This window comes from Ovis canadensis, chromosome 23 (genome assembly GCF_042477335.2).
Source record: "Ovis canadensis isolate MfBH-ARS-UI-01 breed Bighorn chromosome 23, ARS-UI_OviCan_v2, whole genome shotgun sequence".
NCBI classification, from domain to species: Eukaryota; Metazoa; Chordata; class Mammalia; order Artiodactyla; family Bovidae; genus Ovis; species Ovis canadensis.
The window spans coordinates 56683459-56711090 of NC_091267.1; the positions used below are offsets into that span (position 1 = coordinate 56683459).

The 27632-nt window shown below is 39.6% G+C and overlaps 1 protein-coding gene across 3 annotated transcripts in view; it reads right to left on the bottom strand.

The window, feature by feature from the left end:
* The window catches only part of SPIRE1 (spire type actin nucleation factor 1), a 142026-nt gene that overhangs the window by 58874 nt on the left and 55520 nt on the right, over positions 1-27632 (bottom strand). For all 3 annotated transcript variants that reach the window (XM_069569033.1, XM_069569032.1, XM_069569034.1), the window contains exons 3-4: positions 23215-23448; positions 12978-13103 (exon numbers count right to left, since the gene is read on the bottom strand). In XM_069569033.1, the coding sequence (XP_069425134.1) occupies positions 12978-13103; positions 23215-23448 (360 nt within the window). The remainder of the gene's footprint in view (positions 1-12977; positions 13104-23214; positions 23449-27632) is intronic.

Sequence of the window (27632 nt, forward strand, 5' to 3'; positions counted from 1 at the left end):
AATAAAGAAATTAACGTCCATCAGTAACACCATTTTAGGACAGTGGGCATCTGAGCTAGGTCCTAACAGTAAAGAGGCACTTTCTAAGTGAGAGAAGAAAAGGATAGTCCCAGCAGGTGCAGAGGCCCTTAGCATCAGGGGCTGGAGGGAGGGCAGCAAAGCCTGCACAATGGTGAGCACGGGGAATGAAGAGCCACACAGCTCAGATGGGGCCTTACTACCCGGTCTTGATGCCGTGCTCACAGGTCTAAATGTCCCATCTATATGCACTGAGAAGCCAGCACCATCCTCACATGGGCATGGAGCGCTGGAGGACAGGCTCCATATGTGAAGAGGGAAACCACATGAGGAGGCTGTGCCACAGCTCAGGGGCAAGAGGTCAGACTGCTGCCTAAGGAAGCACAGGGACACTAAAGAAGCTCTGTATCTGCAGACAAGTCAGGGGTGAGCGCACCAGGGTTCTAGAGACCTGGAGAGAAACTAGAGGTGCAACATCCAAACCACAAGTTCTCCACGTCATTCACCACTGATCAAACATTTACAGAGGCTCTATTATTAATTCACTAGGGATGCAGCAAGTGAACTGGAGAGAAAAGGTCTCTGTCCTCTCTGAGAATGTGTCCTGGTGGCAGGTATCAGTGACCAGGAAGAGAGACCAGCAAGACAGCTCTGGACTGCGATGGCTGCTAGAGAGGAAATACACAGAGCAATGTGACTTTCAAGGAGACAGGGAGTGCACTCACCCTATGAGGGCGTCTGAGGAGGCCTCGGACACCCTTCAGCTGAGGACTGAGGATACAAGAGAAGAACCATAACTGAGAGGGTGAATGAACACAGCATTCATAAGAAGGGTTTAAGATGTCAGCAAGAAACTTAATAATGAAGCACCAGAGGTGCAGCTACACTTGAGAAGAGATTCAAGACCATTCTGATGTGATAATCAGAAATGACCATCTATACCGTGAGATCCTGCCTCGGAAGAAATCCAAGATGGCTCTACTCTTATCAAACATCTCATCCCTCAGGGATCAAAATGTTTGGGGGTATTATACCTGCATTCCAAGGTGGATTGTATGTATGGCACAAGACACTTCAAGGAGAGAAGATTTTCATCATTTGGAGTATATAATCTTCTAACAGAAATTAAGACTCTAAAAATCTTTCACATGCCTTCTATTTAGCATTCTTACTTCAACAATATGAACATATAATATTTCAGAATGCTTGGTTATTTTTACTCCTCACTCAGTTGTGACTGATAATTGTTTTAGGAATTTCTTTCCAGCGATTGGTTTACCACTAGATTTTTAAAATACACAAGTTTTTAGTCCCCACTGACATCAGTACAGTAGTAATCAGTATTGACTTTAGAGCTCAACATTGACAACACTGAGCTTTCTTATAAAATTCATCTCAAATTTAAAATATTAAACAGCATAAAATAGTGTACATTAAATTCAGAGCAAATTTTAGTGGGAATGCACTTAAAACATGTATCTGTATACATTTTACCTACACAAAATAAGACTTGTACAAAAATAAGGAAAATCTTATTGAATGCTTAGTCATATGAACTGTACTTTCTGCAGAGCATTTTAAGACTAGAAGGAATCTTAACCATGTCTAATTGGCCCCTTTTCCCATTATATAATGAAGAATAAAGAAATCTAGCAATGTTTATTTGACTTATGCAGTCATATGAATAATGAGTGAAAGAATGCACGCACGCTGTTGCTCTCGTCATATCCGACCAACTCTTTGTGACCCTATGGACTGTAGCCCACCAGGTTCCTCTGTCCATGGGATTCTCCAGGGAAGAACATTGCTCTCCTCAAGGGGATCTTCCCAACCCAGGGATTGAAACTTCATCTCTTATGTTTCCTGCATTGGCAGGTGGGTTCTTTCCCACCAGCACCACTTGGGAAGCTCTAAGTGAAAGAATACAAATCACCAAAAATCAAGGGGCTTTTAAAAATGATTAATGTTTAGGATTTTCTATGTAGAGGATCATATCATCTGTAAACAGTGAGAGTTTTGCTTCTTTTCCGATCTGGATTCCTTTTACTTCTTTTTCTTCTCTGATTGCTTGTGGCTAGGACTTCCAAAACTGTTGAACAGTAGTGGTGAGTAGTGAGTATGGGTCTTGCTCCTGATTTTAGAGAAAATGCTTTCAATTTTTTGCCATTGAGGATAATATTTACAGTGGGTGTGTCATATATAGCTTTTATTATGCTGAGGTATGTTCCTTCTATGCTTGCTTTCTGGAGAGTTTTTATCATAAATGGGTGTTGAATTTTGTCAAAGGCTTTCTCTGCATCTATTGAGATAATCATATGGTTACTACCTTTCAATTTGTTAATATGGTGCATAACACTGACTGATTTGCAAATGTTGAAGATTCCTTGCATCCCTGGAATAATGTCCACTTGGTCATGATGTACGATCTTTTTAATATGTTGTTGGATACTGTTTGCTTGAATTTTGTTGAGGATTTTTACATCTGGATATATAGGTCTTTTGTTTCTTTGAAGTGAAGTGAAAGTCGCTCAGTCATGTCCGACTCTTTGCAACCCCATGGACTATACAATCCATGGAATTCTCCAGGCCAGAATACTGGAGTAGGTAGCCTTTCCCTTCGCCAGATCTTCCCAACCCAGGGAAGATACTGGCCTGTAGCTATCTTTTTTTGTGGCATCTTAGTCTAGTTTTGGTGATGGTGGCCTCATAGAATGAGTTGGGAGTTTGCCTTCCTCTGCAATTTTCCAGAAGAGTTTGAGTAGGATAGGTGCTAACTCTTCTACTAGAGCTAATCAGTGAATATAGTAAAGTTGCAGGATATAAAATTAATACATAGAAATCCCTTGCATTCCTATATACTAACAATGAAAAAGCAAAGAGAAATTAAGGAAACAATCCCATTCACCATTGCAACAAAAATAATAAAATACTTAAGAATACTAAAGTATTTTATACTTTAGCATAAAAAGAAATACTAAAGAATACTAAAGAAACAGAGGGCGTCCCTTGTGGCTCAGCTGGTGAAGAATCCTCCTGCAATGCAGGAGACCTGCGTTTAATCTCTGGGTTGGGAAGATCTCCTGGAGAAGGGAAAGGCTACCTACTCCAGTATTCTGGCCTGGAGAATTCTATGGATTGTATAGTCCATAGGGTTGCAAAGAGTCAGACATGACTGAGCGACTTTCACTTCACTTCAAAGAAACAAAAGACCTATATATAGAAAACTATAAAACACTGATGAAAGAAACCAAAGATGACACATATAGATGGAGAAACATACCATGTTTGTAAATTGGAAGAATCAATAGTGAAAATGAGTATATTACCCAAAGCAATCTATAAATTCAGTGTAATCCCTATCAAACTATCAACAGTATTTTTCAGAGAACTAGAACAAATAATTTCACAATTTTTACGGAAACACAAAAAACCCTGAATAGCCAAAGCAATCTTGAGAAAGAAGAATGGAACTGGAGGAATCAACCTGCCTGACTTCAGACTATACTACAAAGCTACAGTCATCAGGACAGTGTGGTACTGGCACAAAGACAGAAATATAGATCAATGGAACCAAACAGAAAGCCCAGAGATAAATCCAAGCACCTATCAACACCTTATTTTTGACAAAGGGGGCAAAAATATACAATGTACAAAAGATAATCTCTTAAACAAGTGGTGCTGGGAAAACTGGTTAACCACATGTAAAAGAATGAAACTACAGCACTTTCTAACACCATACACAAAAATAAACTCAAAATGGATTAAAGATGTAAATGTAAAACCAGAAAGTATAAAACTCTTAGAGGAAAACATAGGTAGAATACTCCCTGACACAAATCACAGCAAGATCCTCTATGATCAACCTCCTGGAGTAATGGAAATAGAAACAAAAATAAACAAATGGGACTTAAAACATAAGCTTTTGCACAATGAAGGAAACTATAAGCAAGGTGAAAAGGCAGCCTTCAGAATGGGAGAAAATAATAGCAAATGAAACAACTGACAAAGAATTAACCTCCAAAATATATAAATAGCTCATGCAGCTCGATACCAGAAAAATGAACAACCCAATCAAAGAGTGAGCCAAAGAACTAAACAGATATTTCTCCAAAGAAGACGTACAGATGGCTAATAAACACATGAAAAATGCTCAACCTTTCTCATTATTAGAGAAACGCAAATTAAAACCACAATGAGGTAACCACTCACACTGGTCAGAATGGCTGCCATCAAAAAGTCTACAAACAATAAATGCTGGAAAGGGTATGGAGAAAAGGGAACCAGAACCATCTTACACTGTTGGTGGGAATGCAAACTGGTACCGCCACTATGGAGAACAGTGTGGAGGTACCCTAAAAAACTGGAAACAGCTGCCATCAGTTCAGTTCAGTCACTCAGTCATGTCCGACTATTTGTAACCCCATGAATCGCAGCACACCAGGCCTCCCTGTCCATCACCAACTCCCAGAGTTCACTCAGACTCACGTCCATCGAGTCAGTGATGCCACCCAGCCATCTCATCCTCTGTTGTCCCCTTCTCCTCCTGCCCACAATCCCTCCCAGCATCAGGGTCTTTTCCAATGAGTCAACTCTTCACATAAGGTGGCCAAAGTCTTGGAGTTTCAGCTTTAGCATCAGTCCTTCCAAAGAAATCCCAGGGCTGATCTCCTTCAGAATGGACTGGTTGGATCTCCTTGCAGTCCAAGGGACTCAAGAGGCTTCTCCAACACCACAGTTCAAAAGCATCAATTCTTCGGCGATCAGCCTTCTTCACAGTCCAACTCTCACATCCATACACGACCACAGGAAAAACCGTAGCCTTGACTAGACGGACCTTAGTTGGCAAAGTAATGTCTCTGCTTTTGAATATGCTATCTAGGTTGGTCATAACTTTTCTTCCAAGGAGTAAGCGTCTTTTAGTTTCATGGCTGCAGTCACCATACGACCCAGCAAACCCACTACTGGGCAGATACACTTAAGGAAACCAGAATTGAAAGAGACACATGTACCCCAATGTTCACTGCAGCACTGTTTACAATAGAAAGGACATGGAAGCAACCTAGATGTCCATTGGCAGACGAATGGACAAGGAAGTTGTGGTACATATACACAATGGCATATTGAATATTACTCAGCTATAAAAAGGAATGCATTTGAATCAGTGAATGAGGTAGATGAAATGAGGTAGATGAAACTGGAACCTATTATACAGAATAAAGTCAGTCAGAAAGAGAAACACCAACACATTAATGCATATATATGGAATTTAGAAAGACAGTAACAACAATCCTATATGCAAGGCTGTTAGCAAAAGAGTCACGGATGTAAAGAACAGACTTTGGACTATGTGAAGAAGGCGAGGGTGGGATGATTTGAGTGAATAGCATTGAAACATGTATATTACCTTACGTAAAAGAGATGGCCAGTGCAAGTTCAATGCAGGAAGCGGGCACTCAAAGCTAGTGCTCTGGGACAACCCAAAGGGATGGGGTGGGGAGGGAGATTCAGGGAGGGGGATACAAACGTGCACCTGTGGCTGATTCATGTCGCTGTATGGCAAAAACCACCTCAATGTTGTAAAGTAATTACCTTCCAATTAAAATTAATTAATTAAAAAGGTCAATGTTGATATAAATATTTTAGATACACTATAAATAAAAAATGAGTTATTTGCTTGAGAAAAAGATTTTTTTCAAAAGAAAGATTATCTTTAAACAGCATACTTCTCTGACACATCAAGTTTTTCCTACTACAGTAAAGAGCTAAACCTCTTCTGTGAAACAAAGTGCCTCCTGGGGAATGGGGCTTGGGCTCACCACACACTCTACATGGAGACAGTAGTGTCAGAGCTGCTAGGAACACACCACACCAGTCAACTGACTTTCTAGTCTTAACACAATTTTTTCTCATCTCTGACATCTCTACGCCACTCCTCTCTTTTCTCATTTCCATATTACTTCACACCTAAACTTAAATGACACCACTCCTCCTCCCATCCTATTTCCATCTGTGTGCATGTGTGAGGCAGACACACACACTCGCACACACATTCCCTCATGAGCCTCTTTGTTCCTCAGCACCAAATTCTATTCTGACTCACACGCCCTTTTCCCCTGCTGCTCAGGAGCCTGAATCTGAGTGCACACGAGGAGTCTCCTCCAAGGACTCTAGACAGCCACCTTCCAGGACAGTGCGCTACAGGTGACTATCCTTGCAGGGAGACAGCAATAACTGCCAAGGGTGCTGGTGCTAGGCTGGAGAGCATGTGGGATAGAAACGCAGCCATCAGAAATGCTGACAGCATCGTTCTGTGGGAACCACTAAGCTAAGCATCAGTTTACTGATCTGCAAAGTGGGCATCACAGGGCTGTTCATGGAGACTAAGTGAAGCAAGCAAGAGTGGCCACTTTGCAGCTGTGGGCGTAAATAATTGGAGAAGCAGCAGGGCTTTAAGTGTGAGGAATTGATAATTTCATTTAACAATAACAAAATCAGGGACGGATGCTCAAAAACTACTTAGCACTGAACTAGGAGGAGAAGGGGACAACAGAGGATAAGATGGCTGGATGGCATCACTGACTCAATGGACGTGGGTCTGAGTGAACTCCAGGGGTTGGTGATGGACAGGGAGGCCTGGTGTGCTACGATTCATGGGGTCGCAAAGAGTCAGACACAACTGAGCGACTGAACTGAACTGAAAGCGCACTGCCATTAATATAATTTCCTTTTTTCAACCAAAATAATTTACACTTGAAATTGCCAAGTTCAATTCTCCCCTCTCCACTGCACTTGCTCACCAGCCACACCAGCCAGTTGGGACCAGGCTGTGGTTGGGTAGGGGGTTCACTGGCACGAGCGCATGGCTGTCTCATCTTTCATATGACCTGCTGCACCGAGTGTATGGCACTGAAAGGACAGTTCCTCCATCTACACTTGCATCCCAGAGTATCAACTGCTTAGGAGACACACTGGACTATGTGCTCATTTTCCAGGGTATCAAATTGCCTCTGAGACAGAGTAACAGCAGCCAATCCAAATCCTATCATTTAGAGAACAATCTTCAAGGGTCTCATTCATTGTTTAAGAAGGAAATCATTGCATTATGAAAAGGGATTAGAATGAAAATGAATTTGCCTCCTAAATAAACAGATGAACTAAAGGCCTTGTGCTCTGCAGAGCAGCCAGGTCTAGCAAATGTAATGACCTCCTAAAACAATTACAACACTTGGAAATTGATTATAGGTTTTACATTTTAATAAACTGCCAACTGAGCATATAAGAAGTTTAACATAATTAAAATACCTTTGGTCTATCAAATCAAGAACATCAACACTGAGCTCAAATGTTCTGACACTAATATTCTACCCTAATTTTATATATACACATGCACATATACACAGATATATGGTTGCTAGAAACATCACTGATAATCTGTAACCAACCTGTTGAATCAGGTTAATACTTTGAAAATTCCAGTTGATATGCACTAACTCATAGATATAGAAGAAAGACTATCTGATTCTTAAATTATATATTTTGAGATCTTCAGGAAAAATACCAAATTAGCGCAGAGTATTTTATTAGTGTGGACTTAGCACTCCTGAGACTAGGTTAAAGGTTAAAATGACTAACATACAAGCATGAACTAATATGCATAAAAATTTTTTCTAATTTCAAGAAAACTGCATAAATCAAAGAGGAAGGGGGAATCCACTTGGACCCTGTAAAACTTTACTCCTAAAACCTCAGTGTTGACAGGCCATGCATGAGTATAAAATCTGTAATGAAACAGTACAGAACATTCACGTCAGGATTTCCACAGGTTTCACAGCTTGCCTTCTCAAGACTCCCTGTTAAATAATCTCTTCTGTGTAAATTGAACGGAGAGCATTTCAAGACCTCAATGACAGCCATAAAACTTCTCATATTTACTAGAAATATCTGGATCATAATGTTTCCAAAAGTCAACAATGCCTTCCACCAGAAAATTTCTGATATTCTAAAAAAACACAGATACAATGCATAAATTATTTCAGTTCAACAAACATTTCCAGAGTGTTTCCTGCGTGCACACACTACAGTGAGTCATTAAGAGGAAGATGACTTAAAGCACAGTCATTTATCTCAAGAAATGTCCAGCCCGGCTGTGGAGAAAGAGCTCAAAGACATAAGAACTCCCAGAGAGCATGAGAAGTGCGGGGAGTACAGGACACAAAGGAAGTGAAGGGTGGAGGGAGATGACACATGAGCAGGGTTTAGACAAGTCAGAGAGAGATCACCAACAAGACAAGGCAGGGAGAGAACTCCAGACAGAAAGCATGAAGTATTATACTGGGGTCCCAGACGTACAGCAAGCACAGCATATTCAGAAACTAAGTAATTCTGACTGGAGAGCATAAAAACGCAACAAAGGGAGAGCTGAAAAGGAGAATAAAACAAGAGTAGGTGAAATGCCATGAAGGCCTCACAGGCAACACAATGGAGTTTCATTTCACCCTCCAGGCAATCGGAGTCACGTTAACCAGGAAGCAAATTGCCTGTGTCAAGCTGCCAGGTGTCCAAGGGTCAGAAGGGCCAGCCAAACTGAAAGTGGCAACTGGCCCTTATTCCCCTCTGTGTCCGTGCAGCCAAGAGGCCGACAAGGGTATTTTGCTCCCCTGCTCCATGTCCTCCCAAGATAGCACCAGTACGGTCAGACGACGGGCAGTGCAGGTGGGGGGCTTCCTCACTGCAAATACGTCATGGCCTGGGCTGCTGGGAGGGAAAGAGGGGAGGTAAGTGCCTCAGAGTGGAGGCGTTGGACGATGAGGTGCACATGAACAGCCATGGGCAGAGCGCCTGAGTCCTCTGGCGCCTTCACTGTCGCCTTCAGAAAACCAGAGTGCAGCACCCAAGTCCTGTGCAGGGAGGGCGGCCTGCTAGGGAAAGCAGGCCTTGGCTCAGTCCTGGAAAACCACACGGAGGTCTGGGCCTGGAGTCGGACCCCTCAGGTCAGATCTGTGATCTGCAGGAATCACTCCCAGACACAGTGGAAGCTGAACTGGATGGATTCACAGTGATGAGGCCAGCAGGCAGCTACTGGAATACTCCAGGTTGCACATGTGGACTGAACTCTTGAACAGACTCTCATCCACAGAGGACAGGGAGTGAATCCAGGAAGGGCTGATAAACTGGAAGAAAAGGGGTAGGGGGGTCAAGAGACAAGACCAGTTCAGCTGGCAATGAGGGATGAGTTCGAAGGACAGAGCTGCATCAGGGGTGATTTCCAAGATGGAATGATAGCAGGTTATCATGAGGACAAAGGTATGCTTGGGCTTCCCTTGGGGCTCAGCTGATAAAGAATCTGCCCTCAGTGCAGAAGACCTGGGTTCGATCCCTGGATTGGGAAGATATGCTAGAGAAGGGAAAGGTTACCCACTCCAGTATTCTGGTCTGGAGAATTTCACAGACTGTATAGTCCATGGGGTCACAGAAAATTGGAAACGACTCAAGTGACTTTCACTTTCAAAGGTATGTTCAGGAATCCAGAGTGCTGAGGTAGAGGAGGGTCAAGGATACACAGCCGGAGTTGCTTTTCATCAAACAAATCAGTCGAGATGATGGCAGATGACAATGTCAATGGGCTCAAGAGTAGCAGAAGTGGATGGTGTGGGGTTCTGGTACAAGTGTGAGGAGTCCCGACTAAGCAGCAGCAGACCGAGAACATCACCCATCCACCCAGTCTGGAGACCTGCAGCCATGAGAGCAGAGCAGCCTCGCACAGACGAGGCAGAGAAAGCACTGCCTGGGGGAGCAGGAGTCCTCAGAGAAGACTGAGGTTCAGAGGAGATTTTTCTAAACATGGAACACAGTTTCTAGAAAGAAGGATGGAAAAAGCTGAGGCAAGATCAGCAAAGTAAGGAACCAGAGCAGCAGGAGATGATCAAACTGGACAGAACCAGTATCTATAATGACCCAGACATCAGGTGCTGCTGGAGGTGACAGTGGGGCATAAAGCCAAAACCCTGACCCTAGGTCCCCAACCTTTACCAGGGCCTGGCCAGTCTCTGCAGGCATCAAAGCCACTAGTGGTCCCAAACACTCATGTTCTTTTACTCCATTTGTGGGATGTCTCTTTAAATAGACTTTTACTTAAAAAAATCTCTGAGAATTTATTTGGCAAAACAAAGTTTTCATCAAGAGCAAAAAAGAAACACAATTGTTTATGCTCCCTGGAATAGAAAAAATATTTATTAATACTGTTCTTTAATTCAGAAATGATTCCCAAGAACACCTGTGTCAGAAAGATTCTACAAACTCATTTACTTGACCCTAACTGCACAGGACTCTACTCGCACTCTGAAAATAACAGGAGCCTCTCTGAAGAAGACCATCTCAATTCCAACAAGCTGGGGAAGATAATTACCAAAAGTGATCTTTCTAGTAAACCTATTATTCACCAAACCTTAATTGAGGCTGTGTTTTGGGTGTGCCCTCAGACCCTCTGTGCTCTGGTCCTCCCCAGGAGGATAAGCTAGCCCATGAGATATGTTTATATTTATTCTTCAAACAACTTTCAGTTCACCCTTTCCATCCTGTTAAAGACTTGCCCTTGGGTCCAATTCTATAAATTCCTAGAAAAACAGACATAACTTTTCATTAGCTCATCAAAAAAAGACAAATTACAAGCAGAATCCTGGTTAGACCTAAAGAAGAATGCTTGGAGCTCTCATTCACAAATATATTAACAAAACAGATCCATTCAGGGTGATTTACAAAGGGTCATCTGGCTCAGACACCCGAATCTTCCGTATTAGCACAGCTAAGGAGTCTCACTTTAATACAAGTTAGTATTGTCCTTCTTCCCTTACAAATCTCATATGGGTCTCTCCCCAAGCTGTGTGTCATTGTGAGTTTTAAACTAGTGTCTCAACGCATGTAAGAATTAAAGATTTTAAAATTTAAAAAATAAAAAACTAAAAAAAAATAAAATAAAAAAATAAACTAGTGTCTCCAAAAATAAACTCAAAATGGATTAAAGATCTAAATGTAAGACCAGAAACTATAAAACTCCTAGAGGAGAACACAGGCAAAACACTCTCCAACATAAATCACAGCAGGATCCTCTATGATCCACCTCCCAGAATTCTGGAAATAAAAGCAAAAATAAACAAATGGGATCTAATTAAAATTAAAAGCTTCTGCACAACAAAGGAAAATATAAACAAGGTGAAAAGACAGCCTTCTGAATGGGAGAAAATAATAGCAAATGAAGCAACTGACAAACAACTAATCTCAAAAATATACAAGCAACTTACGCAGCTCAGTTCCAGAAAAATAAACGACCCAATCAAAAAATGGGCCAAAGAACTAAATAGACATTTCTCCAAAGAAGACATACGGATGGCTAACAAACACATGAAAAGATGCTCAACATCACTCATTATCAGAGAAATGCAAATCAAAACCACAATGAGATACCACTTCACACCAGTCAGAATGGCTGCGATCCAAAAATCTGCAAGCAATAAATGCTGGAGAGGGTGTGGAGAAAAGGGAACCCTCCTACACTGTTGGTGGGAATGCAAACTAGTACAGCCACTATGGAAAACAGTGTGGAGATTCCTTAAAAAATTGCAAACAGAACTACCTTATGACCCAGCAATCCCACTGCTGGGCATACACACCAAGGAAACCAGAACTGAAAGAGACACATGTACCCCAATGTTTATCGCAGCACTGTTTATAATAGCCAGGACATGGAAACAACCTAGATGTCCATCAGCAGAGCAATGGATAAGAAAGCTGTGGTACATATACACAATGGAGTATTACTCAGCCATTAAAAAGAATGCATTTGAATCAGTTCTGATGAGATGGATGAAACTGGAGCCAATTATACAGAGTGAAGTAAGCCAGAAAGAAAAACACCAATACAGTATACTAACACATATATATGGAATTTAGAAAGATGGCAATGACGACCCTGTATGCAAGACAGGAAAAAAGACATAGCTGTGTATAACGGACTTTTGGACTCAGAGGGAGAGGGAGAGGGCGGGATGATTTGGGAGAATGGCATTCTAACATGTATACTATCATGTAAGAATTGAATCGCCAGTCTATGTCTGACGCAGGATACAGCATGCTTGGGGCTGGTGCATGGGGATGACCCAGAGAGATGTTATGGGGAGGGAGGTGGGAGGGGGGGTTCATGTTTGGGAACACATGTAAGAATTAAAGATTTTAAAATTTAAAAAAATAAAAATAAAAAACCAAAAAAAAAACAAACCCTAGTGTCTCAGATAAACTCCATACTTTAGTCACAAAAGAAATGATAACCACCACTGATCATATACTAAGCTCTTACTGTGTGCCAGGTGCTTTACCCAGACCTCAAGAATCTTCACAACTGTGTCTGTGGGATGTAAAATACGGCAATTCACCTTGTAAATAAACTTGTATGAGTTTCTTTGGACTCCACACACAGTATTTTTAACTTCTAGACAATGATAAATAATAGCTAACATGAGACCCTGGATTATCTTAACGTTAATTCACATCTCCTGCATTAAATATCTAATCACATCTACTATATAAGTTAAATTACCAGAAGTGCAGCTTCCTTTCCAAGTCCATATCCCTTCCTGAAAGACACATCAACATGCTTTAAAATGGAAAAAAGAGAGGCAGAAAGTGTTAAAAAAAAAAAAAAAGTCATATGGGAAACTGATTCAACCAGTTCAGCAATATTTATTTTCCATTTGTAAGGAAGCTTTATGAAAATCTGTTTTATCACATGGATTCACATGGTAACATTTTAAGGAACAGATTTCATTTTGCCTAAGTTGCTTCTTTCCTGAATAATTTTCAGCACTCATCAGAAGGACAGAGATAAATACTTTAAATAACATGATGGGCAGTGTTAGAAATCAGGTCTGTCTTTCACAATGCCCGAAATAGGGAGCAGCAGCACTCACCTCCTTCGCACTCTTGATTTTGGTCAGAAACGTATGCAGCTCCATCGTCTCTGCAAACAGTGCACGACATACTGCCTGGTAATGATTTGGTGCCTCTGCTTCAGTTGGGAGATGAGCAGCACACAGCTACAGAAAAGGAAAACAATGGTGCCTGCTTATTATCTGTGGTTTTAAGGTACCTGAAATACAGACAAACCTGGTAGTGCCCATTTTCATATCACATGGCAAGGCAACCCCATGATTCCCATAACCCAAAGCTGAATGCACAACAAGACCACCACGGAAGTCCACACAATTATACAGAAAGAGAGGTTTGTAACTAACAATCCCCCAGCACAGGTGAGCTTCCAGAATTAGCTTCTACTTGACAATGACAGCATGCGTGTAAAAGTGTGGCCTGGAAGTAGAAGAGGGACAACCTCTTACAGAGTACTGATCATAACTCAGGTATTTTAATAGCTACCATTTATTATTTACCATACCAGGTCCTATATTTGACATATTATATACACACCATATCATCATTTACTCTTCCATGTAGCCCTGAATTAGCACCACTTTATAGCAATGAAACTGAGGCTTCAGAGGAAGCTAGTGACTTGTCCATGGTCATAAAGTTAACGTAAGGGAGGAGGATTCAACACAGTCATATTTGATTCTAAAGCCCAAGCTCATTCCAAAACACACGGAGTTGTACCATTTGGTAACAAGAATGCCAAGAAGACATGTGGACCACTGGGAAGATACCTCATCATTAGACGGGCAGTGGTGGAAAGAGGGCAGAGGGCAACTGTGACACCTCCAGTCCTAACGTCATCAGCAGGTACACAGCCCATAACTACTTCTGGGTCAAAGATGCAATTTAATACCATGCACAACACTTTAGAAAAATCAAACAATTTACTAGATTGGAAAAGACATCCTGTCAAGACTATAATGCATTAGGATAATTTAATCTTTCTATAATAATTCTGCATCTGTGCACAGTAGTTATGTTTTAATGTATCTGCATTAAAAAGTTGTAAGTTCTCCTTTATTCTTTAGCATATGCTTGACATTAATATACATTTATTATATTTAATAACTTGTATCTTTTGGAGAGTAAGAGATATCTTTGTAGCTTATAATATCCTTCATAATGTGGCTTTCTGTTATTTTTCATTTGTAATAAGTATTGTATGCAATTTAATAGATTACTATCTTTAATAAAATACATTCTCAGGAAAATATTTCAGCAAGTGTGTCAGCAACAAACTTTCTTCACAAACAGGCTAAGAACTGATGCACTGGGAGCATGAGAGCAAAATTGCACAAGTTTAATTATTCACAGAGCAACCAATGAACAGAGTTCATTTTGCTCAATTATTTTTATATGCAGAAGAGAGCTTCTCACATAAAATTATCATTTCCAAGGTGATGAAAGGCAACTGCTAGGACTTCCACCTTTCACTAGTCCCACAATTTTATACTCCAATTACATGCTGTGAAATATGGCATAACATTTTTGACTGTAATTCATAGTAAGAAATACATTTTACATAAGGATTCAAACACATGCATAAGTGTATGTTTTATACACAAACATTTTACAAAATCAAACTTACACAATCAACTGATTTCACAACCCACTAATAGGCTGTGCCCTGCAACTTGGAAAACCTGGTGTGAAAGTCTAAAATCTTTTTATGTATATGGTATAATCGTATATGTAAATAATCCACAAAAATTATTAGCACTAAGAAGTTTTAGCAAAGGTGGGAGATACATGATCAACACAAAAACATTCTATTTCCATTTTTTAAATAGTAAAAAATAAATAATAATACTACTAAGGAATAAATTTAACCACGGAGGTGTGAGATTTACACACTGAAACTATAAAGTATTGCTGACAGAAATTAAAGAAGACAAAAAAATGGACAGACATCCTGTATTCATGGGTTGGAAGGCTTAATATTGTTAAGATGGTCGTTGTTGTTCAGTCACTCAGTCGTGTCCGACTCTGCGATCTCATGGACTGCAGCACTCCAGGCTTCTCGGTCCTTCACCATTTCTCAGAGCTTGCTCAAACTCATGTCCATTGAGTTGGTGATGCCATCCAACCATCTCATCCTCTGTTGTCCCCTTCTCCTCCTGCCTTCAATCTTTTCAAGCATCAGGGTCTTTTCCAATGAATCGGCTCTTTGCATCAGGTGGCTAAAATACTGGAGCTTCAGCTTCAGCATCAGTCCTTCCAATTAATATTCAGGGTTGATTTCCTTTAGGATTGACTGGTTTGCTCTCCTTGCAGTCTAAGAAACTCTCAAGAGTCTTCTCTTGAGTTAAGATAATAATACTACACAAAATGATCTATGGATTGAATGCAATTCCTAACTAAATCCCAAAGGCCTTTTTGAAGAAATAGAAAAGCTGATCCTAAAATTCATGTGGAATTGCAAGGGCCCCAAATAGCTGATACAATCTTGAAGAGAGCTGGAGACTCCAGCTTCCAAATTTTAAAACTTACCTCAGGAATATATCTACCTAAAGAAACTAAAGACCTATATATAGAAAACTATAAAACACTGGTGAAAGAAATCAAAGAGGACACTAATAGATGGAGAAATATGCCATGTTCATGGATTGGAAGAATCAATATAGTGAAAATGAGTATACTACCCAAAGCAATCTACAGATTCAATGCGATCCCTATCAAGCTACCAGTGGCATTTTTCACAGAGCTAGAACAAATAATTTCACAATTTGTATGGATATACAAAAAACCTCGAATAGCCAAAGCAATCTTGAGAAAGAAGAATGGAACTGGAGGAATCAACCTGCCTGACTTCAGGCTCTACTACAAAGCCACAGTCATCAAGACAGTATGGTACTGGCACAAAGACAGAAACATAGATCAATGGAACAAAATAGAAAGCCCAGAGATAAATCCACGCACCTATGGACACCTTATCTTTGACAAAGGAGGCAAGAATATACAATGGAGAAAAGACAATCTCTTTAACAAGTGGTGCTGGGAAAACTGGTCAACCACTTGTAAAAGAATGAAATTAGAACACTTTCTAACACCATACACAAAAATAAACTCAAAATGGATTAAAGATCTAAACATAAGACCAGAAACTATAAAACTCCTAGAGAACATAAGCAAAACACTCTCCGACATAAATCACAGCAGGACCCTCTATGATCCACCTCCCAGAATACTGGAAATAAAAACAAAAATAAACAAGTGGGATCTAATTAAAATTAAAAGCTTCTGCACAACAAAGGAAACTAAAAGCAAGGTGAAAAGACAGCCTTCGGAATGGGAGAAAATAACAGCAAATGAAGCAACTGACAAACAACTAATCTCAAAAATATACAAGCAACTCCTGCAGCTCAATTCCAGAAAAATAAATGACCCAATCAAAAAATGGGCCAAAGAAGTAAACAGACATTTCTCCAAAGAAGACATACGGATGGCTAACAAACACATGAAAAGATGCTCAACATCACTCATCATCAGAGAAATGCAAATCAAGACCACAATGAGATACCATTTCACACCAGTCAGAATGGCTGTGATCCGAAAGTCTATAAGCAATATATGCTGGAGAGGGTGTGGAGAAAAGGGAACCCTCCTACACTGCTGGTGGGAGTGCAAACTAGTACAGCCACTATGGAGAACAGTGTGGCGATTTCTTAAAAACCTGGAAACTGAACTGCCTTATGACCCAGCAATCCCACTGCTGGGCATATACACCAAGGAAACCAGAACTGAAAGAGACACATGTACCCCAATATTCATCACAGCACTGTTTTTAACAGCCAGGACATGCAAGCAACCTCGATGTCCATCAGCAGACGAATGGATAAGAAAGTTGTGGTACATATACACAATGGAGTGTTCAGTTCAGTTCAGTCGCTCAGTCGTGTCCGACTCTTTGAGACCCCATGAATCGCAGCACGCCAGGCCTCCCTGTCCATCACCAACTCCCAGGGTTCACTCAGACTTGCGTCCATCGAGTCAGTGATGCCATCCAGCCATCTCATCCTCTGTCGTCCCCTTCTTCTCCTGCCCCCAATCCCTCCCAGCATCAAAGTCTTTTCCAATGAGTCAACTCTTACTCAGCCATTAAAAAGAATACATTTGAATCTGTTCTAATGAGGTGGATGAAACTGGAGCCGATTATACAGAGAGAAGTAAGCCAGAAAGAAAAACACCAATACAGTATACTAACATATATATATGGAATTTAGAAAGATGGTAATGATAACCCTGAATGCGAGACAGCAAAAGAGACACAGATGTATAGAACAGACTTTTGGACTCTGAGGGAGAGGGAGAGGGTAGGATGATTTGGGAGAATGGCATTGAAACATGTATACTATCATGTAAGAAACGAATCACCAGTCTAGGTTTGATACAGGGGGATGCTTGGGGCTGGTGCACTGGGATGACCTAGAGAGATGATATGGGGAGAGAGGTGGGAGAGGGGTTCAGGATTGGGAACTCATGTACACCCATGGCGGATTCATGTCAATGTATAGCAAAACCAATACAGTATTGTAAAGTAATATAAAAAAATAAATAAAATAAAAATAAATTTCACTATTGCTATAATAAAAAAAAACTTACCTCAAAGTTGCAGTAATGAAAACAAAGTGGTACTTGCATAACAACAAATATACAGATTGATGACACACAACTGAGAGTCTAGAAATAAACCCATATATCTATGCTTGACTGATTTTTGATGAAAGTGCCCAGACCATTACGGAGCGAAAGAATAGTCTCTTCAACAAATGATGCTTGGAAAAGTGGATATCCACATGGGGGAAAAACATTGTACCCCTATGTCACAGCATACATAAATATTAACTCAAAACGGATCAGTGATCTACATTTAAGAGTCAAAACTATAAAACTCTTCGAAGGTGAAGTGAACCTTCATAGTGGTGAACCTTCATGGTCATGAACTTTGTAGCAGTTTTTAAGATATGATACCAAAAGCACTAGATACAGCATATCTTACTTTACTATAGCACTATATTATGCATTGCAGATAGTGTGTTTTTAACAAATTGAAGGTTTGTAGTGACCCTGTGCATTAGGCAAGTTTATCAATGCTATTATTCCAGCAGCATTTGTTCACTTCTTGTCTCTGTGGCACATTTTGATAATTCTTACAATATTTCAAACTTTTTCTTATCATTATTTTATTATTTACTTTATTTTATTATTATTAACTTTTATTATTTTATTAGTATTTGTTGTGGTAATGTGATCAGTGATCTTTGCTGTTACTATTGTAACTGGTTTTTTGTTTTATATTTTAAAGTATGTATTGTTTTTTAGATATAATGCTATTATACACTTTATAATAGACTATAGTATAGTATAAATGTAACTTTTATATGCAATGGGAAACACCAAAATATTCATGTAACTCACTTTACTGCAACCTTTGCTTTGTTGCAGTAGTCTGGAGCTAAACTTGCAATTCCCCTAAGGTATGGCTATAAATGGATAAATTAGACTTCAAAGTTAAAATTGTACACTAGTCAAAAAGGCCATCATCAAAAAATCTAGAAACAATAAATGCTGGAGAGAAAAGGGAACCCTCTTGCACTGTTGGTGGGAATGTAAATTGGTACAGCCACCATAGAGAACAGTATGGAGATTCCTTAAAAAGCTAGGAATAAAACTACCATATGACCCATCAATCCCACTACTCGGCACATACCCTGAGAAAATCAAGACACATGTATCCCAACGTTCCCTGCAGCTCTATATACAATAGCCAGGACATGGAAGCGACCTAAATGTCCATCTACAAATGAATGGATAAAGAAGTTGTGGTGCATACATACAATGGAATATTACCTGGCCATAAAAAGGAATGAATCTGAGGCAGTTTAACTGAGGTGTATTAACCTAGAGACTGTACAGAGTGGAGTAAGTCAGAAAAACAAGCATTGTATAATGACATATATCTGTATCTGTGTGTGTGGAATCTAGAAAAACGTTACAGATGAACATATTTGCAGGGCAGCAATAGAGACACAGACATAGAGAACAGACTTGTAGACACAGTGGGGGAAGGAGAGGGTGGGATGGATTGAGAGAATAGCACTGAAACATTTATAGTATCCTATGTAAAACAGCTATTGGGAAGTTGTTATGTACCACAGGGACTCAATTCAGTGCTCTGTGACAACCTAGAGGGGTGGGAAGAGGTGGGAAGGTTCAAGAAGGAGGGGAATATATGTATGTTGTTCAGTTGCCCAGTCAGGTCCAACTTTTTGCAACCCCATGGACTGCAGCACGCCAGGCTTCCCTGTCCCTCACCATCTCCCAGAATTTGCCCAAGTTCATGTTCACTGCATCAGTGATGCCGTCCAGCCATCTCATCCTCTGATGCCTCTTCTCCTTCTGCCCTCACTCTTTCCCAGCATCAGGGACTTTTCCAATGAGTCGTCTGTTCACATCAGGGACCAAAATACTGGAACTTCAGCTTTAGCATCAGTCCCTCCAGTGAATATTCAGGGTTTATCTCCCTTAATATTCACTGGTTTGATCTCCTTGCTGTCCAAGAGACTTTCAAAAGTCTTCTCCAGCACCACAGTTCGAAGGCATCAATTCTTTGGTGTTCTGCCTTCTTTACGGTCCAGCTTTCACAACCATGTGTGACCACTGGGAAGACTATACGGACCTTTGTCAGCAGAGCAATGCCTAACCTGGATATATGTATACTTCTGGCTGATTCACGTTGTTGTAGAGCAGAAACGAATACTACTTTGTGAAAACAATTATCCTCTAATTAAAAAAAAAAATGTACATCAAAAGATTCTATCAAACGCATGAGAAGACAATCCACAGAAGCAGAGAAAATATTTGCAAATCATATATCTAATAATGATCTACTATTCGGAATGCGTAAAGAACTCTTAAACTCAACAAAAGACAAACAACCTAATTTAAAAACGGACCTGAACAGACATTCTTCCAAAGAAAGTAGACAAATGGCCAAAAAGCAAATAAAAAGATTCTCACCATCACAAGTCATTAAGAAAATGCAAATCAAAACCACAATTAGATACCACTCACAACCACTAGGATGGCTATAAAAGCAAAGAGAAAATGGAAAGTAAGTGTTAGCAAGAATGTGGAGAAATTGGAACCCTTGTGTATTGCTAGTAGAAATGAAAATGGTGAAGCCACTGTGAAAAATAGCTTGATGGTTTCTCAAAAAGTTAAAGATAGAATTACCATGTGATCCAGCAATTCCATTCCTGAGGTGTATTTCCAAAAGAATTTTAAGTAGGTATTCAAACAAAAACTGAAACACAAATGTTCATACCAGCACCATTCACAGCAGCCAAAAAAAAGGTGAAAATAATTCAAATATTCTTAGCTGAGGAGTGGATAAACAAACTGTGGTATATTCACAAAATGGAATCTTATTAAGCCATAAAAAGGAAAAAGGTACTGACACATGCTACAACATGGAACCTTAAAAACATTACACTCAGTCTAAGAAGCTAGACACCAAAAGTCATATACCATATGATTCCATTTATATGAAATACCAGAATACATAAATCCACAGTGACAGAAAGCTGATCAGTGGCTGCCATGGGCTGGAGAAGGGATAGGTTTCCATCTGGGATAAAGAATAGGCTTTGGACTGAGATAGCGCTGACAGCTGGATAGTATCGTGAATTACTTAATGGCACTAAATTGTGAACTGTAAACTTTGTTATGTGTATTTTACCACAATTTTTTAATGTACAAAAAAAAAATTTTTTTAAGCCCATGAAATTTCATGAAGTTTCCACTGAGACAGATGAGAAATAATCCCTTAGAGGAAAAATAACTCCGGTGATTATTTCAGTTTCAATGAATTACCTGATAATTATTTTATTCTTTGTGTGTATATGCATCATCACATCTAATTCTTATGTCAATTCAATTTAGAGATTAAGAAATAGAAATTTACAATAGCTAAGAATTTACCCAAGCCACACACCTAGCCAGCAGAATTGGAAGTAAACCCAGGCAGTCTAACTGCAGGATGAGTTACACTAAAGGAAGTAATGTTCTCACACTAAAAGAAGCAATTTTCTTCAAGTGCTGAAACACTTAGAACAAAGCATACAGGCAGCATGCCCCAAATGACCTCTACAGTTACCAAACAAGTGACGCTTGTGGAGGAGTGGAAATTCTACAGACTTGTGTCCACAAGTTTGTTCTCTATGTCTGCATACACAGTCTTTCCTTTATACACACACCAGTCAGTACATGCAGAATTTTGTGGTCTTTTCTCCATTTATTAAAAATTTCCCACACTGCTACTTAACCTACATGATTATAATTTTAAAGACCATATGATAATCTATGTAGCTGATATACCATTTTTCTGGAAGTCATTTATTTACAGTTTCAAAACAGTGTAATTAATGCTGTGATACACATCTCCTTGTATCTACGTAACATTTCATTTTAAAAATCATCTCCTTGTACAGAGAACAGATTGGTGATGCCAGTGGTTGGGGCTTTGGGGGTACAGAGTAGAATGGGTGAAGGCAGTCAAAAGGTACAAACTTCCAGTTATAAACTCAGTCAGTCCTAGGAATGTAATGTACAGCATGGGGACTAAGGTTAACAATACTGTACCGAATATTTGAAAGTTGCTGAAAGATAGAGCTTAAAAGTTCTCATCACAAGAAAAAAAATCTGTAACCATGTGTAGTGATGGATGTTAACTTATTGTGGTGATCATTTTGCAATTTATACAAACAAGGAATCATTACCTTGTACAGTTGAAACTAATATAATGTTATATGTCAATTATATCTGAGCTTAAAAAACTGACCTCTTTGAAAAACTTCTAATAGTAGTATTACTGTGTGGAAAAATTTTGAACATACATAAAATGAGGTGGACAGTATAATGAATTACCATCCATCACCCAATTTAGCAATGATCAATTCATGGCCAATCTTACTTTATCTACATCTTCATCCACTTAAGCCTCACCCCTCAAGGATAATTTTATAACAAATTCCAGACATCTGAATTTCACATGTAGGTATTTTCACCATATATTCATTAAATGAGTTTTTAAAAAATATACTCACAATTCTATTATAATATCTAAAAATATAATTCCTAATATCATCAACTATAGAGTAAAAGGTAAAATTTTCCTGATTATCTCAAATATACCCACAGTTCATTTTTGTTTTTATTTTCATTACTCTAGGAGGTGAAGCAAAAAGATATTATTGTGATTTATGTAATATCTTAGGCAGAGAGTGTTCTGCCTATGCTTTCCTTTAAAAGTTTTATAGTACCCAGACTTACATTTAGGTCTTTAATCCAGTTTGAGTTTGTTTCTATGTATGGTATTAGAGACTATTCTAATCTATAGATTCAATGTAATCCCCATGAAATTACCAATAGCCTTTTTCAGAACTTTCCTGGTAGTTCAGTTGGTAAAGAATCTGCCTGCAATGTGGGAGACCTGGGTTCGATCCCTGGGTTGGGAAGATCCCCTGAAGAAGAGAAAGGCTACCCACTCCAGTATTATGGCCTGGAGAATTCCATGGGCTCGCAAAGAGTTGGACATGACTTTGGTTCACCTTTTCAGAACTAGAACAAAACATTTTAAGATCTGTATGGAAACACAAAAGGTCCCAAATAGCTACAGCAATTTTGTGGGGAGAAAAAAAGAAAAGCAACAAAGACAGAGCTAGAGGAATTAGGCTCCTTGACTTCAGAGCTTTGACTGTACTACAAAACTACAGTAATCGAAACAGTAGGATACTGGCACAAAAACAGACACACATCAATGGAACAGGAAAGAAGTCCAGAGGCAAACTCACACACCTATGGTCAACTAATCTATGACAAAGGGGGCAAGAATACACAATGGAGAAAAAACAGCCTCTTCAATAAATGGTAGGAGGAAAACTAGACAGCTACATGTAAAAGAATGAAATTAGAATACTCTTATGCATTTCATTATGGACATGAAACTGAGCAAACTCTGGGACATGGTGAAGGACAAGGAAGCCTGGCATGTTGCAGTCCATGGGGTTGCAAAGAGCTGAAGACAACTTAGTGAGTAAATAACAACAACAATGTATTTCACTGAAAGCTGAAAGTCTAGGAACTATTATCAAATGCTAATCAATTTTTTAAAGTGAAATAACAACTCTTGAAAGAAAGAGATACTGCTGTAAACTTTACCTTCATGACATCTCTATAGGACCGGATGGCTGAAACTTTCCTCTTTTCGTCGTCATCCTCCTCCAGACCCTCATCTGCAGCCTCGTAGCCCTCGTCATTGCTGCCGTCAGCCTCTACTGTGTTGGCCATGCGATCAATGAGCTGCTCCAGTGGGGGGCTTAACTCCCTTTCTTCATTCTCCTTCAAGCCATAGTCCAGTGCCTTATAAATAATAATTCCCAAAGATTCTATAACCTAGGAACATTAAGGAAGGCGGTTAATAGAGACAACTTTATAGAACTGTAAGGCATAAAACATTTAGTATGATATTTAAGCTACGTCTAATCTATTCCATTTCAGAAATGTGACACATTAAATTTGAGGAGCTTAAAAAGTCTCATCTGTGTTTTTTTTTAAAATCTCAGATGCGACTGAACTGAACATTCATCGATTCATTCAGTAAATGTTCACGGAGCACCTCTGTACCAGGTCCCATATCTGGTGCGGAGTGCAGTGGTGAAGAAAACAGGTAGAGTCTGGACCCCACACTCATGGAACTTATTACTGGGATCACAGAGATAAAGTGAATGGCCAGGTGAGGTCTGAGCACACTGGAGAATGCAGCTCCTAATAAGAGGCAGCAGCTTCACTATTTCAGGTGAATGTTTCTCTGCAGGACAGTGTGACTGACATGACAAACAGATAACACAAAATAAGATGAAGGAAATGAGTGCAAATACATCAGAAATCACAATAAATGGAAACAGGTAAAACATGTGATAGGCAAAACAGGTGAAAGATTAAAAGGATGGAAAGGTACATTCCAGAAAAATACAAATGAGAAGAAAACCACACTAATAATGTTAATATCCAAAAATGAGAATTCAGCAAAAGCAGTATTTAAAAGGGCAAAAAGGAACATCTCAAAAATATTGTGAACTGAACTTGCATGTACCAAACAATACAGCTCTAAAATAAAACCACAAATGTTTTACCTAAAACTGTCATAATTACTAATTAAAAATGATAAGCCCTTATCACAGTAGGAAATTTTAAAACATTTCCCTCAGAAACTTATTAAAAAAAAAAAATTACAGCGAAGACTGTGTGATCTTGCAATATGAGACTTGTAATATGATCAACAAGCCAAATGAAAAACATGCACATATATCTATGTGCAAGCTTGTATGTGACATAGGAGTACTAGAACATTTCACCTTTCAAAGAATAAGCCTGATTTTTCATTAGATAAGCAAAAGTTAGAGAAACTGATAGAGTAAAACTTTGAGAGGAAGAGAAAGGGCCAACTAGGATCCCACCAGACAGAAGGCTTTCACAGATGGCAATAACTGAGATGTCAGAGTGGAACAGAAACAATCAGATAATTCTCTCCTTTGTTAAAAGCTAGTTATTCCTTCTACACATATAAAAATAAGAGTAAGTTTAGAAAATTTAATAACCCATTTATAGAAAAATAAGTTACAATGAAAAACAGAAAATAATGTGATGTCTATTCACAGGGGAAATGTCATGCTTTGGTTAAAAAGGCAGTCTATGAAGTTACTTGCCTGGGTTCACATCCTGGCTCCATTACTCATGTGTTACTGGAAAAACTGCCTCATGTACCTCTGTGCCTGTCAGCTCATGTACAAAATGGGGATAGTAGCCGTACCTACTTCATAAGGTTCTTGTGAAGATTAAGTGAGGTAATAATACATGCAAAGAGCTTAGAACAGTGCCTAGCATACTGTAGCTTTTGAAACTTAGTGTGCCACCAATGAGGTGCACAATGGGGCAGCTCTACGTGTACCAACATGTAACAAGATGCCCAGCATGTATCATGGTTCAAAAGGCAGCTGCATAAGAACACTGATATACACAATAAATATATGCAGAATAAACATATGCCTGTGTATACAGGTACTATACATTTTTCTAGAAGAACAGACAAACTGTTAAGTTACCTCTGTAAATGAGGCCAGGAGAGCTTGGCAAACAGTCTCTTTCTCTATTACGTGAATGTTTTTGTAAGACCGTATAAAACTTTTATAAATTTTGAATTACAAAAACCACAAAAATCATTTTTCACAACTCAAGTTTTTTGCCATCATAGTCTTAAAACATTAAGCCCTACAGAGCAAACTGTTATTCCCAGAAATAATCTGGCTTGACCCATGTCTACCCTCACTCTTATGCCCATAAAACAATGGTTCCCAAGACCCTAGGTTACCATGCCATCCCACAGGCTGGCACGAAGCACCCCCAATATCCAGGATTAACAGCTTTTTCCAAATCACAGAAGTACGTGCATTAATGAGGACAATTCTCTCAAAGCCATCTAATATACTTACTGGCAGATGATCAAACAAATTAACAATATGCAAATTTAACATCTATTTACAAGGAACTGATTAGGCTTATTCCACAGCCTTCTCATGACTATGTATGCTTAAAGTGAATTTATGTTGTACAGACAGAATAAAGTCATTCTCTGCTAGCAAAATTATTTCCAATTTTTAAAACAGTTTATCATGTGTTCTGTAACAGGCGTGGTAGCTCCATCCTCTGCATAAATTCGACAATCACTGCTCTGGGTTTTACCTACTAAGGCCCATCAGAAAAATTATAACACAGATATGTTGAGGAAAACGCATATTTCATTTCACTGTCCTTTTAAAGATATTCCTGAATCTAGACCCTGAGAGAGTCTGAGTCTATGATCAGAAATGAGAGCTAACATTTACTTAGCAAGAATCATGTCAATGACTCTGCCAAGCACTCCACACGTACTGAATCACTAAATCATCATAGCAATTCTATCAAGTAGGCATTATTCTTACCCTGCTTCCTTCTGATTAAGAAATTGAAGCACAGAGGAGTGAAGCAATCTGTTCAAACTCTCAGAGCCAATAAAGAGGAAGAGCCACTAAACAGCAGGTAGAAAGGATCTAAACCTGTGGTGGTCTCAGCCCGGTTAAGGGATTATTATTAGATACAAGACAAGATTCTGAAACACAAATGAAAAGAGTACTGGATTGGGACTTTCCTGACTATTCAGTGGTGAAAAATCTGGCTGCCAATGCAGGGGACATGGGTTCGATCCCTAATCCAGGAATTCCATACACTGTAGGATAACTAAGCCTGGGTGCCACAACTATTGAGCCCATGCTCTAGAGCCTGTATTCTACGAAAGAAGTCACCCCAATGAAGAGACCACACATCACAACTAGTAAGTAGCCCCCACTCGCCACAACTAGAGAAAGCCTCCATGCAGCAGTGAAGACCCGACATAACTGAGAAAAAAAAAGTACTGGGTTGGACTTAAGCAGACCAAAACCTGGATTCCAATTCTCCCACTTAGCAGCTTTGAGACTCAAGAAAAAACTCAACTTACCTGGCTTCAGCTACCTGGTCTATAATAAGGCAATGCTAGAGTGGTTCTGATATAATTTCAAACTCTAAATAAATTGCTAAATATATGTATTTTAGTACAGATAAGGCAGCCAAAGCAACTGAATAAAAATAAAGACTGGATCAACAGACATAGGAAAATATTCTAAGAGAACTCTCCCTGAGTGGCTCTCAATTTCTAACACACAGAACAGCAGATTCCTCAGGCACCTGTTGAAAGTGAGTGTCTCAGCCCTTCCCAGGCCTGCAGACCATGGATTGGAACCTGCAGGGTGGGTCTGGGCTCCACACTGGAACCGCTTCTTAAGTGACCAGCATGCACTGGAGTTGGTGCCCCCTGGGTTAGGTATTAGGGAGGATCTAGTTCAGTGTGAATAATCTATTCAATGCCTTTGCTTTTTTAAGTCAGGGACTCTCTAAAATTGCTTAATTTTTTAAAAAGTTAACAGCTTTCTTAAGATATAATCACATACCATACAATTCACCCATTTAAAGTACACAACTCAGTGGTTTTCCATATCCTAAGAGTTATGCAATCATGACCACAATCAATTCTAGAATGTTTTCTTCACCCTAGGGAAACCCCACACCCAATAGCAGTCACTCACCATTTTCCCCCAACCCCATCCTCTTCCTGCTGGTAGACAATTATCAGACTACTTTCTATTTCTACTAAGGTACTTGCTCTGAACAATTCATACAGATGAAGTCATACAACAAGTCTGTTACTCAACTTCCCTGGTGGCTTAGACAGTAAAGCATCTGCCTACAATCCAGGAGACCCAGGTTCAATCCCTGGGTTGGGAAGATCCCCTGGAGAAGGAAATGGCAACCCACTCCAGTATTCTTGCCTGGAAAATCCCATGGATGGAGAAGCCTGGTGGGCTACAGTCCGTGGGGTCACAGAGAGTCGGACATGACTGAGCAACTTCACTTTTCTGTTACTCAGCATGTCTCACTGCAAGCTCCATCCATGTATCACTACTTCATTTCTTTTTATTGCCAAACAATATTACACTTTGTGGAGG